Source organism: Glycine max, chromosome 8 (assembly GCF_000004515.6).
Source record: "Glycine max cultivar Williams 82 chromosome 8, Glycine_max_v4.0, whole genome shotgun sequence".
NCBI classification, from domain to species: domain Eukaryota; kingdom Viridiplantae; phylum Streptophyta; class Magnoliopsida; order Fabales; family Fabaceae; genus Glycine; species Glycine max.
The window spans coordinates 5,590,305-5,604,083 of record NC_038244.2 but is presented as its reverse complement, the minus strand read 5'-3'; the positions used below and the strand labels follow the sequence as shown (position 1 = coordinate 5,604,083).

Here is a 13,779-nt window from a genome sequence, read left to right as displayed (position 1 = left end):
TTTTGCTGGTTTGTTTCTGCCTTTTTTTTTTCTTCCGAATTTTTAAAATAAAAATAACGTAAAACAAAATGATATTATTATAATTGAGTGAAAATATGATATATCAACTAAAAATGGAAATAGAAAAAAAGGGGGAAATACGTGGATACAACAGCAGTTTGGACTTATAGATTGCTTGGTATCAATCGAACCCTCTCAACTCAACACAAAACATCAGACAGTGGTAAAATTCATCATCCTTGACCAGGAATGCTCGAGAACAGCGTGATCATAATTCACATATGAAGTTATAGCAAACCGAGTTAAATGAAGTTGAATAACCGTAACAGCAAGCAGAAATTAACACGCCGTCTTGTGCATAAGTAATTGAATCTGCGACCTTGAAACTCATTCCAAAGTCCGTATGAAGCACAATATCGGAGCGTTTAAGAATTTCACAAAATTGATATTATTCTTTTACATCTATGAAGGTTAATTCCAACCAAATGACTACCTGTAATGAGAATCATTGAATTATGTGTGTTTCAGCTAAGCTTTTTGAGCATCTTGGAAGCCCACATTTAACTCGTCCCCTGCGCGAGTAACCAAAAACCGCTCCAGCAACAAAACAAAATGCACAAAGCTTTGAGCATGTCCAGTATGACACTGCTTGTCTGCAACAAAATTACAATTAATATGCCAAGTTAAGAATCAAAACCCTAACATAAAAGAACAATGAAAACATGTGAATTGATAAAAGGTAAGGTTAGGAACAAAGCAGAAAGAGAGGGAGAGAGATGCCTGGGAGGTCTGGTAGCCAAAAGAAGGCCAGAATCAGGAGGCGACAGTGCTGGTCGGACCCGGGCGAAGCTTGATGACTTGAGCTCACTGGAAACCCACTGACAGCACCAACCATCGATACAAAATGCAATAGGCGCTCAAACCAAATGATGCCGTCATAAACGTGTACCCCGGTTAAACAGTAACAGTGAGGATATATGTTTGTATTTTAAATTTGTAACCATGAAAAGAAATAAGGTTACTGGGAACGTTCTTCATATTATTATACAATCAGAGCAAAAGTTTAAAGTTCTATACACTGTACATTCTCACAGTGAGAATAGCATAACTAACATGATAAGATTATCCAATAAGTTTAAATACAAGAAATAGTGCATGCAAAAGATCTAAAATGTGAGCAAAATTTCTGCTCTTCTGTTTTTCTCTTCCCATTTTTTCCATAATTAGCTGAGCAGATGGACAAGCACTTGTAAACAGACTTTAATTCATTTGTATGGTTATCATCATTTAACTTACAGTTAAATAACCATCCAAAACATTTATAATACGTTGTTGTGGCAGACCTAGACAAGATTTCTTTGACACAGAACAAGAACCCTTCTTGCACAAGGGGAGATTGTACATCATTTCTTCAAAAGCTTCTGCGAGAAAATCTTCTTGGAATACGGGCTGTTTCGAGAAATGGCTTTGTGGGACTCAATTGCTTCAACTAGTAAATTGTGCAGACGGCCCTAATTTAGAAGGAAAAGAAAAAGAAACAGCAATGTCCACTAGATCAGGATCAAAACTTTCATTTATGAAGCCCATAAACTGCTAAAATATGAGTACAAAAATTATATGCACTTTTTACTGATATAAAATAGGAAGTGTAGTATCACAACATACTAGTAGATGACAGCAATTGTTGGCTAAAGAGATAGTATCATAACAAGATTTTGAACTGATTATTATACTGTCATTGATTTATCAAAAGTGAAAAGCAAAATAAGGTGGTCATGTAACAAACCTCAGAATGTCGAAGAGCTGATTGAACAACATAGTTAGCATGTGGATCTTGAAGCAAGTGTTCAAAGTGAGGCATGGAGAGCAGTTCAAGAATGACTCTTGATCGATTCTCATCATTGAATACAGCAAGACATTTTTCAACCACATGACTACCAAACTTCTGTCTTGATAGGTGCGCATAGTTGCCTTCAAATTGCAACCTTATGCATGCTGTGGCAGATGGAATCTTTAAGTCCAAGATAAATTGAACAACATAATTTCTGCAGCAGGCAAAAAGAACAGAGAGATGAAAGGGTAGAAAAATCAGAGTGTTGGAGGCAGCATTTATCTCATAGTTCCAAAGTAGGTCAACACAGAATTGGTGCTTTATTAGAAATGATCAAACAGGCTTGATTTGTTAAACATGAGTCCCATGCAAAGACAAAAGCAAAAATGTGTGCAGAAAGAAATCTGTTCAGAATCAATAGAGATGTTAAAACTGGTATAACAACATATGAATTTCAATTTGAATTTTATAAAAAAGAAAACACAGTAATTTAGATCCAGTAGTTATTAACAGTTTTGTTTCCTAGTGTACTATTCACTTTTTCCTAGTGACTCACCAGCAGACCAGCCTAGCACTAGGAATGGACATATCTAAAAGAAGAAAATGTAAAAAAACAGATACTATGTGACCACCACATTTTCCAGTCCCCACTAAACTTGGCCTCTGGTAAAATGGCTTAAAATCATCTATACAATTGCCAAAGACATTTGACTACAGCAAAGATTCTTGCTTCTGGAACAGAAAAGAGAAAAAAAAATTGTGGATGGAAAAGTAGATATTCAAAACAGAAAAAGAAGAAGAACCATTGAAAGGAATCTTGTGCTTTATAAACAATTATGTTTCGTTACCCGAATTGATCTTGAGCTAGGAGAAGTGCATTAGCACATATTTCTGCAATCAGTTTTTCTTGATACTCCCCATTTGAATGGCCAATGCATCTTTGCAGAACACAACATCCATGTTGGTGAGTTGCGATGTCAACACAATACTTTGCAGCAGCAACAAATATAAACTGCGGAATGCAAATAATAGGGTAAATATAACTTCTGCAAGGAGATATCAATTTGCATATTTATTCTACATTTCATCACACTCCAATAATGAGCCACACCAATTCAATCATAGTTCACAAGCTCTTTATCCCAGAATCCAGATCATTACAAGCTTATTTCTTTTTGTTCATTGATCCCTATTCTATAATATTGGTCTTTTTAACTAACCCTGTAGATATTAATTTCACAATGGATGTAAAGGCCATTCGAAATCTAGTTGTCTAATTTTTTATAATTAGCTAATGGACAATTGTACTAGGATACTCTAGTTGATAAATTCATAACCCTTCACAAGCAATGTTTCTGCTGACCTAAGCATTAGCAGTTAGAGTGGTGTTTGTTTTATACATCATTGATCAATTCAAATTTTTCTCCAAAACAAAATCGGAATCTTAGAGCAACACATAACATTTATATAAATTTATATTCATTCTTGGTGATAAAACTTGAAGAACATTTAGTAAATTTAGTCCATGGTACAAATAAACTCAAACTTTGGTAGCTTAGAAACTGCAAGCATAGCATGCTCAATTTATGGTGGCAAAAGCATGTCTTTCACATAATGACATTTAAAGTTTATATACGCCATTTTTAAAAGCACCATTATTGTTATCATAACTTAGACAAGAGTGTTGCATGTTAAGGAAGAAAAGCTTTCAGAATGAAATGAATATGTAAGAAAACAACGAAGTTCTATTTCACATGAGATGATCAGTTATCATTGATTAAAAGGTTTATAAAATAGAAACAAGAGTGAGATGAGCATACAGATTTCTGTTCGCTCACAAAAACATCATGCACAAGATTATTATCCAATCTATAAACTTTATTGAGAAAGATAGAATTCATGCCTTGTTATCTTCATTGCTTAAACATAGCAAACAACGCTGAACCACATGGTTTCCATTTAGATCTTTGATGAGAGCCAAGAATCCTGGTTCAAGAGCTGAAACAGCTAATGAAATTTGCTGCCTGGTTTTGAGAGTCTCGATTAGCTTCTGTACCACACGAGTGCTGATAAAAAAAATAAAGAAGTCATGTCAAATTCAATATAAGACAAGTATATAATATTGCAGTAGGTTCACAAGTTGTGCCATTACCCATGAGTGTTTAAAGAGATTCTGACAAGCTGCCCGGGTTCTTCAGTAATTATTAGTAGGATTTGCATCCTCTGTTCTTCATTGCATACATCCAATAACTTCTGCATAAGGTAATTTCCAAAAGGATTCACCATAGGTTCCACTACATGATCAATTATCTCATTAAATATCACTTGAACATCTTCTGGTGTACCCTCATCAAACATTTTCTGCAAGAACCTACAGCCATGCTGATCTTTGGACATTAAATATATATAACCTTGAGCTTCAGCTAGGGAACTATACTTGGGTAACAAAGGAAAGGAGCAACCTATCCTAGCACCCCTATCATTGTCATAAGTTCCTACAACCTGGTATGGCACGTCTAACTCTGATCTCTTCAAATGCCTGGCGAAGCCAGTGTCTCGCACCACAGCCTTACTACGATACATAGAACGATCCAAACCTATGCTAGCAGCATAATTTACACCTTCACCTTGTATGATGAAGCTCTCCTCTCTTGCAATAGCATCTATATTTCCTTGTAGGATTCTAGCATTTGAAAGAGGCACAGCTCTTGCACTATAATTAGGCAGGGAATGGCTATACTGCAGTAAATCTTGAACACCCAAATAAGGTCTTAAATTAATACCCCGGGAAGAAGAGCTAGGCGATCTCGACATGCCTGTTTCTTCAGTTACATTCATTCCATTCCTCTGTGCATTAAGTAAAGCATCAACCATTGGGTTTCTGCTCAGAGAAGCAGTACACTCCGGTGGCTGATTTCCACTTCCTCCACGATAGTAGTTATCCACCAGCAGCGGCCTTGAATGACGATGATGATCCATTGAACTACTAAAGTCATGTAATTGAGAAAGCATTGTCTCATAAGACATTTTGGCACACTGTCTTGATCCAAAAAATTTAGCCATTAACGCCGAATTTATCTCGGCATCGTGATTTACAGGAGTCCAAGAAAGAGGGGACTGAACACCACCAACACAATCAAAAGAACCTCTCCTGAAACTGTAAGAATCCCCATGATATTGAACATTATTGCTTGGACCATTTCCAGTGAAGGAAACACATTCAGGAAATGGAGGAGGCCTAGGCCTATGCATGGCCATTGAAGCATCCTTGAAATCACAAGGGCTCTCCTGCTGATTGCTGATGTACATTTGACTCAAATTGGCACACAGGCCTCCAAGTTCATCAACAAAACCTCCATTGGCATTCCTCATAAGAGTAGTTGAATCAGGTGTGATGAAACGGTTATTAGGGTGAGAAGAAGAAGGCATGGTGGTGGATTTAAGATCCTCCAATGGAGGAGGGGTTGGTGATCCAGTATCAGACAAGGCATGGCCAGAAGAAGAGAACAAGCTTGAGGAAGAGCCATCGGATTGCAGAGAAAAGCCACTCACAGGGGATGAAACAGATGGATACTGAATCTGAGTGAAATCATCACACATTCCATGAGACACAACAAAAGAATCATGATGGCGATCATGATCATCATCACCACGATGAACAACAACAACATCATGATGATGATGCGATTTCCCATGGTAAAGATTGAGTGATGTTGCCTGAGGGATCTCATTCAGCAACATCTCGAGCTCCTCGAGCCCCCCATCATCCTTCACGTTCTCCAACATCTCTTTGCCCATCTCAACAACAAACAAGTGACAGAACAACACAAAAGAAAAAAGAAAAAAAGAACAGAACAACAAATGAAAGAACAATCAGAGAGAGGAGTCTATGCTATGAATCAGAAAAGAAAAACCCCATTTCAGATATTGATTAAAAGAGAGTGAAAAAGACAACCCATTGAGAAATTAAGAGTCTTTGGCCATCTGGGTTGGGCTCAGTGGGTGGAGAAACTGGGAAAGTTGGGTCCTTTTATTTTTGTTATTAAGAATAGAATTGGAATTGCATTTGCATTTGCATTTAGAGAAAAGAAAATCATAGTATTGTTATTTGGGTAATGTCTGAGGGGAGTTGGTGAAGCATGCAAATATTGAAGATTTACATGCGGTCACTGGGAACCGTAGGCGTACACACTCAGCGTAGTCTCACAGGCCATTAAAGCTGAAGCAAGAACAGACGCTACGGGATTTCCATATTTATAGAGAGAAAGAGAATATTAATTCCAATATATCTGTCGTGTATGTGTTTGTGCTGGTTTGTAGTATAAAAATCATAAATTATTCACGGTTTTTACCATCGTCATTTTAAAATTATATTTTACGTGATTTTTTATTGGTCGGCAGAGTGAATATTTTTACAATATGGATTAATTAAAAATTATTTTAAGTATGATTTTTTATATAGTTAATATAAAATTTAATAATTTTTGGTTTTTACTTATATAATAATTTTTTAATAAATGATAATGTGAAGTTTACATTATTTATATATTTCAATTAAGTTATACGTTGCTATTTTGGGGGTTTTGTAAATGCATGAAAGGTATAACTTACTAATACATTTCTTTTACAAAATCAACGGCTGTATATTAATATTCTTTATTGTTAATGCACACCTGATTATTCTTTTAAAGAATTATCTTTCATGTATTTTTTATATAAAAAAATTATATTTTCAATTAATTAATGTAAAAAAATGTACTTATATTTATAAATTTTTTTATTTATTGTTAATGTAAACTTATACACCTAAAGGTATAATTTTCTAAAACATTATTTATTAAAAATAATTGAAAGTATATTAGGACACATATATACTACATTTGTCTCCATGTGTATATGAATATTTTTACTTTATTGTTTGTTTTTTTTATTCAAGATCATCTTCTAATTATGTGGGGTATTAATTGTTTTTCTATAATATCTTTAATTAATTATAGTATATTTCCTTTGGTCTCAAATATAATTAAAAAAAACATATTTTATTGGTCTTGAATATAATAAAAATTTAACTATTTTTATTTTATTTAATGTTACTATTTTTTAAAATATTTTTTATTTAATCGAGATGTTAGTTTCAATAACTTTTTCATATCCTTGATATCAAATTCTAATGAAGGATAAGTTGAGAAAAAATATTTTTTAATTGAATTGATATGATTAAAGGTAATTAATTAAATTTCTTAGTTAATGTGTCATGATTTTTTTTACTTATATTTGAGACCAAAGAGAGTTTGTAAACAAAACATAATTAGTTTGATGAAATTCAATGTATATAAAAAGATACTAAGTGAAGTTAGTTAAGAATAACCTAAGTTTGAACCTGAGTTGAACAAGACTTTACTTAAATAGACCTCACTTACTTAAGAATAATCAATACTTAAGCCTAACTTGTTACCTTCAAAAACTTTTTTTTAGGTATAATCTGACTTTTTTTAACACCTAACTTGACTTCTAGATTACTTAGAGTCTTATTTCATATTAAAGTTTTTAGATAGATATCTCTAAATTTATATTATCAATTAATTAATGTAAAAATATATATACTTATATCTAAAAGGATTAGCTTTTACGTATTTTTAATGTAATGTTTTTGTTACACCATTTTTAATGCAAAGTTATACACCTAAAGCTATGATTTTCTAAGATATTATTTGTTAAAATAATTGACAATATATTAAGTTACACATATATATTATATTTATCATTAATAAGTTATTGAATCAAGTAGTATTGTATTGGTTCCCTTAAACAAGATCACCCTACCAAAGGTGATCAACTAGATTTTCAATAGAAGTCAGTCATAAATAAATATGATGGATATTTTATATATTGTCACAAGCGAATAATTTTTATTATGAAAAATGACAATTGTCTTTTCTGATATTGTTTTTAATCAAATAAGATAAAGTTAGATATTAAAACTTACAAGCACTTATGACTTTAAGGAAGCATTAAAAAAATTATGACTTTAAGGATTATGTATTTCCCAGGGTTGTCCTTGATTGGACAAAACATAATTAGATTAAAAAAAAATCAATGTCTATAGAAAATTACTAAGTGAAGTTAGTTAAGAATGACTTGGTCTTGGGTAGGGGTAAAAATTGGCTGAATTGAACAAGACTTTACTTAAATATGACTCACCTGTTTGAAAAAAATCAAAGTCTAACCTTAATTTGTTGCCTACCAAATAAATTTTTTAGGCCTAATTGGCTTTTAGATTGCTTAAAGTTCTACTTCATATCAAAGTTTTTAGGTAGGTATGATGCATCTTTAAACAAGAAATGCTAGCAACACACAATTTGACACATTTTTTTTAACACAATATCTCTTATTGGTTGAAAGTTATGTTTCATATTAAAGTTTTTAAATGGGTATAATGAATCTCCAAATGAAAAATGTTCAAAACACACTATACACTTTTTTAAATACACTCTTCTTGATTAGTTGAAATTTCTTGAAATTATAAAAACTTATGGGTCTCACAACTTATTTAAGAACTCTTTTTCATTAAATAAGATGTGAGATTTATATTTATTTTTTTTGTAATTTTCAATAAATTTAAATCAATTATAGAATGTGTGTGTGTGTTGAGGTGAGTGTATTGCTAGCATTTCTCACCTCTAAGTAGGCTAATAGACTAATAAATCAATAAAAAATCTATATAAAACAAACTTAAAACTATGAAAAATAAAATCACAAGAGACCAAGCTTGGGCCCTTTAAACACATGACAAGAGTCGGATTTATAAATTTGCAAATAGGGTATGTAGAAAGGAAAGTTGTCCCTTGTATTCTACTTCTCAAAGATTTGACTTCTAACAATGGAATATTATTTTCAATATAATAATAATTAAATATTTTCTTGTGGCATGTTCAATTATATAAAAAATGAATCGTATTAAATAATAGATGATATCAAGATATTTATGGTTTTATTTTAATATAATATTAAATTTGATTTAATTCGATCAGATATAAATAATATAGAATGAATTGAATAAATTATTTTTCTTATTTTTATTTTACTAGTCTTCCAAAGCAAATAGTCATTTACAAAAAGACAATGAAATTAAGCTGTTCATTATTTAGCTTCATTATCTTTCTCTTTCCTAAATAGATGTTGCATTATTAAGGAAGTCCCATTTCTATTGGATTAAATCATTTTGAAGGATGTACCTTCTCTTAATTTGTGTTTCTTAATAAAATAAAATATCAGGTGTTTGAATTAAAAAAAATAAGTATATGATACTAACAATCAACACTATTTCACAAACATAATCAATATATTATTAATATAATATTCACATTACACTCTGTATTATTTCAACGTAAAAAGAATATTATTGTATCTTTTTATACCTTTTTAATTAAAAAAACATTTTTAAAAGTACAATACAAATTCAGATTTTATCCAAACTAGAAAATTCAGATTTATAACTAATTAACTCGATTGGTTACGTTCTCTCGAAAAAAAGAAAACAAACTAGATTAGTCACGTATGAAGTCAAGCTCTCGCAAAAACTGGAAGGAATTGGCCATGAATTCAGTTATGTTGGACTCACTATTACTAATTTGTTGGTTTAAGTGGTGCTAAATTTGATTCCATGAAAGAAGGTCAAGAGAGTTTGAGCTTTAAAGATAAAAAAATGCGATTAAAAAATAAAAAATCTATTAAAAGTAATCAATTAAATTTTTTGACGAGAATAATCATTAATAAAATCGTAAATACTTCGTTCCAACCAAATAAGTTATGGCCAACTCACTAAGCGTGTGAAGTGAAAAGAAGAATAATTCAAGAAAAATTGGTGTTAGAAATTGCGGGAAGAAAATTGCTTTTGTACTTGTTTAACATGCTAATTGTTAGGGACTTTTGGTATGTTTTAATTTTTTTTTTCATAGAGATAAAAATTGATTTTGTAATAAATAAAAATTCTTAACTTTTTCATTACTAAAATAATTGTAGTTTTGAGTGTAAGAATCATAAATATATTTAAACATACTTAATTTTTCTTTAAAACAAATTAAACTTCATGAGACGTATGTTTATAATAATCTACCGTGTATTGAGTTAATCACGCATTTAAATATATAAGGATCAGGCTAAGGTTTGAAATAATGTGTTTAGTACACATAAAGTTATAAAATGTCGAAAGTTTATAAATCATAAACTACAATTTACCTATAAATATAAGAGTTTAATCTTATTAGTAATTATTAGTAAGAGTCTAATCTTATTATTAATTATTAATACTACAAATTTCTATGTATAACCCAACTATATTTTAACATGCTTATCATCCCCTTCAAAAAAAAAAAATGCTTATCATCAGACTCACGCAAAAATCGATCCATAATTATAAGTGTGGTTTATCATCTACGGTAATACTCTCCGTCACTTGAAAAGAATTAAATATCACAAACACGAAAGACAAGCTTGGAGTTTCATAATTATATCAAATGTGTAATTTTTAGAGGTCTTATTTAAGACCGCGGTAAACTAAGTGACTGGTATTTTATTTTTATTTTTTATCAGTTAGAATCAAAGATAAAAGTGTTTATCATATTCATATACATTCAAATTAATCAACTGAATTAAACCTACTCAGTAATGATTGATATTTTTTATGATCAAATACAGCAATTCACAATTATATAATTATTTTTTTTCTCTCTCAAAAAAGGTGTATCATTAGTTGGACATGCATTTCAAGCTAGTTTTAACTTTGGAAATGTTTGTTCTTATAAAGCACATAGTAGGACAGTTGAAGTTGAAATTTTCACGCATTCTAAATTCATCAATTTTATGTTCATGGTTTTCAAAATTAAAATTTATATATAGTATTAATGTTTATTTTTAGCAATATTAAAGTTCTTCCATTACACATGACATTTTTTTAATTTTATATTTTAAATTTAGTTATTTATTTTAATTTATTTTACTATCTTTTCATTTATTTCCTGTATATTTTTTAAAAATTTCAAAATTTTAATTTATTCATTGTTTAAAATATATATAAATTGAAATTACATTAATTTGTAACAAACTAAAAAAACTTATAGATCTTAAATAAATAAAAGTTATCTCTCTATGTATATGTATATATATTCATGATATTTATTAATTATTATTTTTACTAACTTATAAATTTTATTCTGTTTTCATTTTTCACATAGAATATTTGATTTTTTAATTTTCATGTTATAAAAACTTATAGGTTATTAATTAACAAAAAATAAATAAAACTCTTTCATTTCTCGTGTGGTCAATCTGTTAGTATTCCGTTAATTTTTTGTGACTTTATAATCTCTCAAAATATTAAATATAACAAAATTTTCATTTAATCTCTCTAAACGTGACAAGTTTTTCTATGTAGTCTTACAGTTTTTAAAACTAGATAGACACTTAGCAGGCAAAATATTAAGGTATCTCTGGTACCTTCAATAATATTTCTTCTTCGCCCATTTAGAAACAAAAACTGAACAAACAAAATAAACAAAATGCTAATAGAAAAATTACACGAGAACGAAATTATTTTTTACGACTAAATATTTATTTTTTAAAATGAGAAACTAAAGTTATATTTCAACCATGTTTCATTATTACTTTTTAAAAACGTGACTAAATAAAAATGTCAATTGTGGCATTTTGAGAAATTAAAATCACAATTTAACCATGTTCCGTCTAATAGTGATGGAAAATATTAATGTGACATAATAGTTGAGCATGTGATTTTAATTATTGCCCAGCTTCATATGAATTTCAATACCGTTAGTTCCTTTAATAAAAAGGTAAAAATAAACAATTTTTTTAATAGATCTTCAGAAGATAAAAACAATCACGAAATCTATTTGTAAAACATAATAAATACTAAAGGATGAGATATAAAAACATATTCTTCAAATCATTTTTTAAACATATTTTTTATTATTATTTAAAATTTATTAAAAACAACATAAATTTACGTAAATCTTACTTTTTATTGAATAAATTTTACTCTTGTGATTTTTGATAAATTTTAACTGATATAATAATCACAAAATAAAGGACATATATACCACCGTACATAAATAAATTAAAGTGAGATACTCATAAAAAAATTAAAGTGAGATTATTTTATATTAACCATTAATTTTGAGTTAAAAACTTAAATATACAATTACATTAAATGTTTAAATAAAAAAAATTATCATTAATAATAATGATATTTAACTCAAATAAGATTATCTGAAGGACACGTTTAGCAATATAGGATTTCCAAAAGGGCAAATTATGGACAAGGGAAAGTTTGAAATTCTGTTGGGTGTTTTTTGTTTTAATAATGCGAGAAGGTGGCAAAAGTCGTTTTGTTCATTCCCTTTGAAGGAAAGCTAGAATTTGCACTGCCCCGCATGTGCCGGCTAGTCAATAGCAGTGTAAAGTGTTATATTTGGTGAAAATTTAGTGCGTGCACAACACCACATTTTTATTTTCACAATTTTTACCATTTCAATTTGAAAGACAACTATTATATTAAAAAAATATTATAGTGATGCACTGATAATAATGTTAATTACTCTTAAATTATTGTTCACTCATGATTTGTCATTAATATAATTTTTATAGTAATTATCATAAAACTTAATAAATTTATTATATATAATTAATTATGATTGAATGTTCGTTAGTGCATAATATTTTTTTCTTGAAAAAATCAATTTAAAGGGAAGAATTTTGATAATTGATTAGAAAATGTTTGTATATCTATATCATGCTTGGTACAAGATGTGAGCTTGAAGGATACATTTTAAAGAAGAAAATATGAAATAATAATTGTTAGTAAAAAAAGTAATAGATAATTTTTTATAATTTACTTTTTACTCATTTTATTATAATTTAACCGTTAATATTTTAATTAGCAATTATGACTTTACTTCATCGTTTTTAATGTATGTTTACGCTTTTGAAGAAATAAATTGAGCTAAATTTGATGTGTTAACTAGGTGGAAAATGCAATGAGGATATTTTGTTAGATATGAGAAATTGAGAATGGTGTATGAATTCATTTCATTCAGAAACTATAATATGAACTATTAATTTCTTCTCTACCGTGTATTCGAATCTTCTCGTCATATTAATTTGTCTTTATAAATAATAAAATATAAACATTTAACTTCACACCTTAACTACAAGATTAAATTTAATTTTTTCCTGCATGTATGTTCACAAATTTATTTGAAGTATTGTTAGATACTGGTATTGGTCTAACAAGTATACTAAATGTTAATATATTTTTTAACCTTAATGGAGATTTAAATATTGGTTCACCGTATTAATTTTTTTTTATTAGATCTGACTCTCGTTGATGAACTAATATTATATATATATATATATATATTAAGAGATTTAATAAATATTTTTAAAAAAATAAAGAATAAATTAATATATGATGTTTTTTATAATCAACTTTAAGTTTTATATGTAAGGAGAAGTTAGCAATATACTCTCAATTATTTTTTAAAAATTATTAGAAATCATAAAATTATAAATCACATTTATTAAATAGCTAGGAAGTTAAATTCACCTTTTTTAATAAATATTAAAAAGTGTATTGTTATTGTATAATTTGTTATTTGTTATATATAGAGAACGAGAAAAAAATATTCATACAAAAAAAAAAGAGAAGAGGAGAGGAATGAAGAGGTGAGAGAAGGAGAGAGAATGTTAACTAGTTACCCATATAATACATGATAGCATGACATTATACATGACCAATCCAATACTAGGTAAGACCTAAATTAAATTTGAAGAAAAATATTTGATTTTAAATGAGATAATTATATAGTAAATTATTTTTTCGGCATATGTAAACTTTTATTAGTATATGAGACTTTTATTTTACAAAAATTAAT

The 13,779-nt window shown here is 29.0% G+C and overlaps 1 protein-coding gene across 1 annotated transcript; it reads right to left on the bottom strand.

The window, feature by feature from the left end:
- Positions 1 to 139: 139 nt before the first annotated feature.
- On the bottom strand, positions 140 to 6,086 carry LOC100799294 (pumilio homolog 1). The gene is made up of 5 exons (XM_014778737.3): positions 3,984 to 6,086; positions 3,735 to 3,897; positions 2,680 to 2,843; positions 1,787 to 2,045; positions 140 to 1,511 (listed from the first exon to the last, which is right to left on the bottom strand). Exons 1-5 carry the CDS (start codon positions 5,627 to 5,629, stop codon positions 1,404 to 1,406), a joined length of 2,340 nt encoding a protein of 779 aa, XP_014634223.1. The 5' UTR covers positions 5,630 to 6,086; the 3' UTR covers positions 140 to 1,403.
- Positions 6,087 to 13,779: the final 7,693 nt, after the last annotated feature.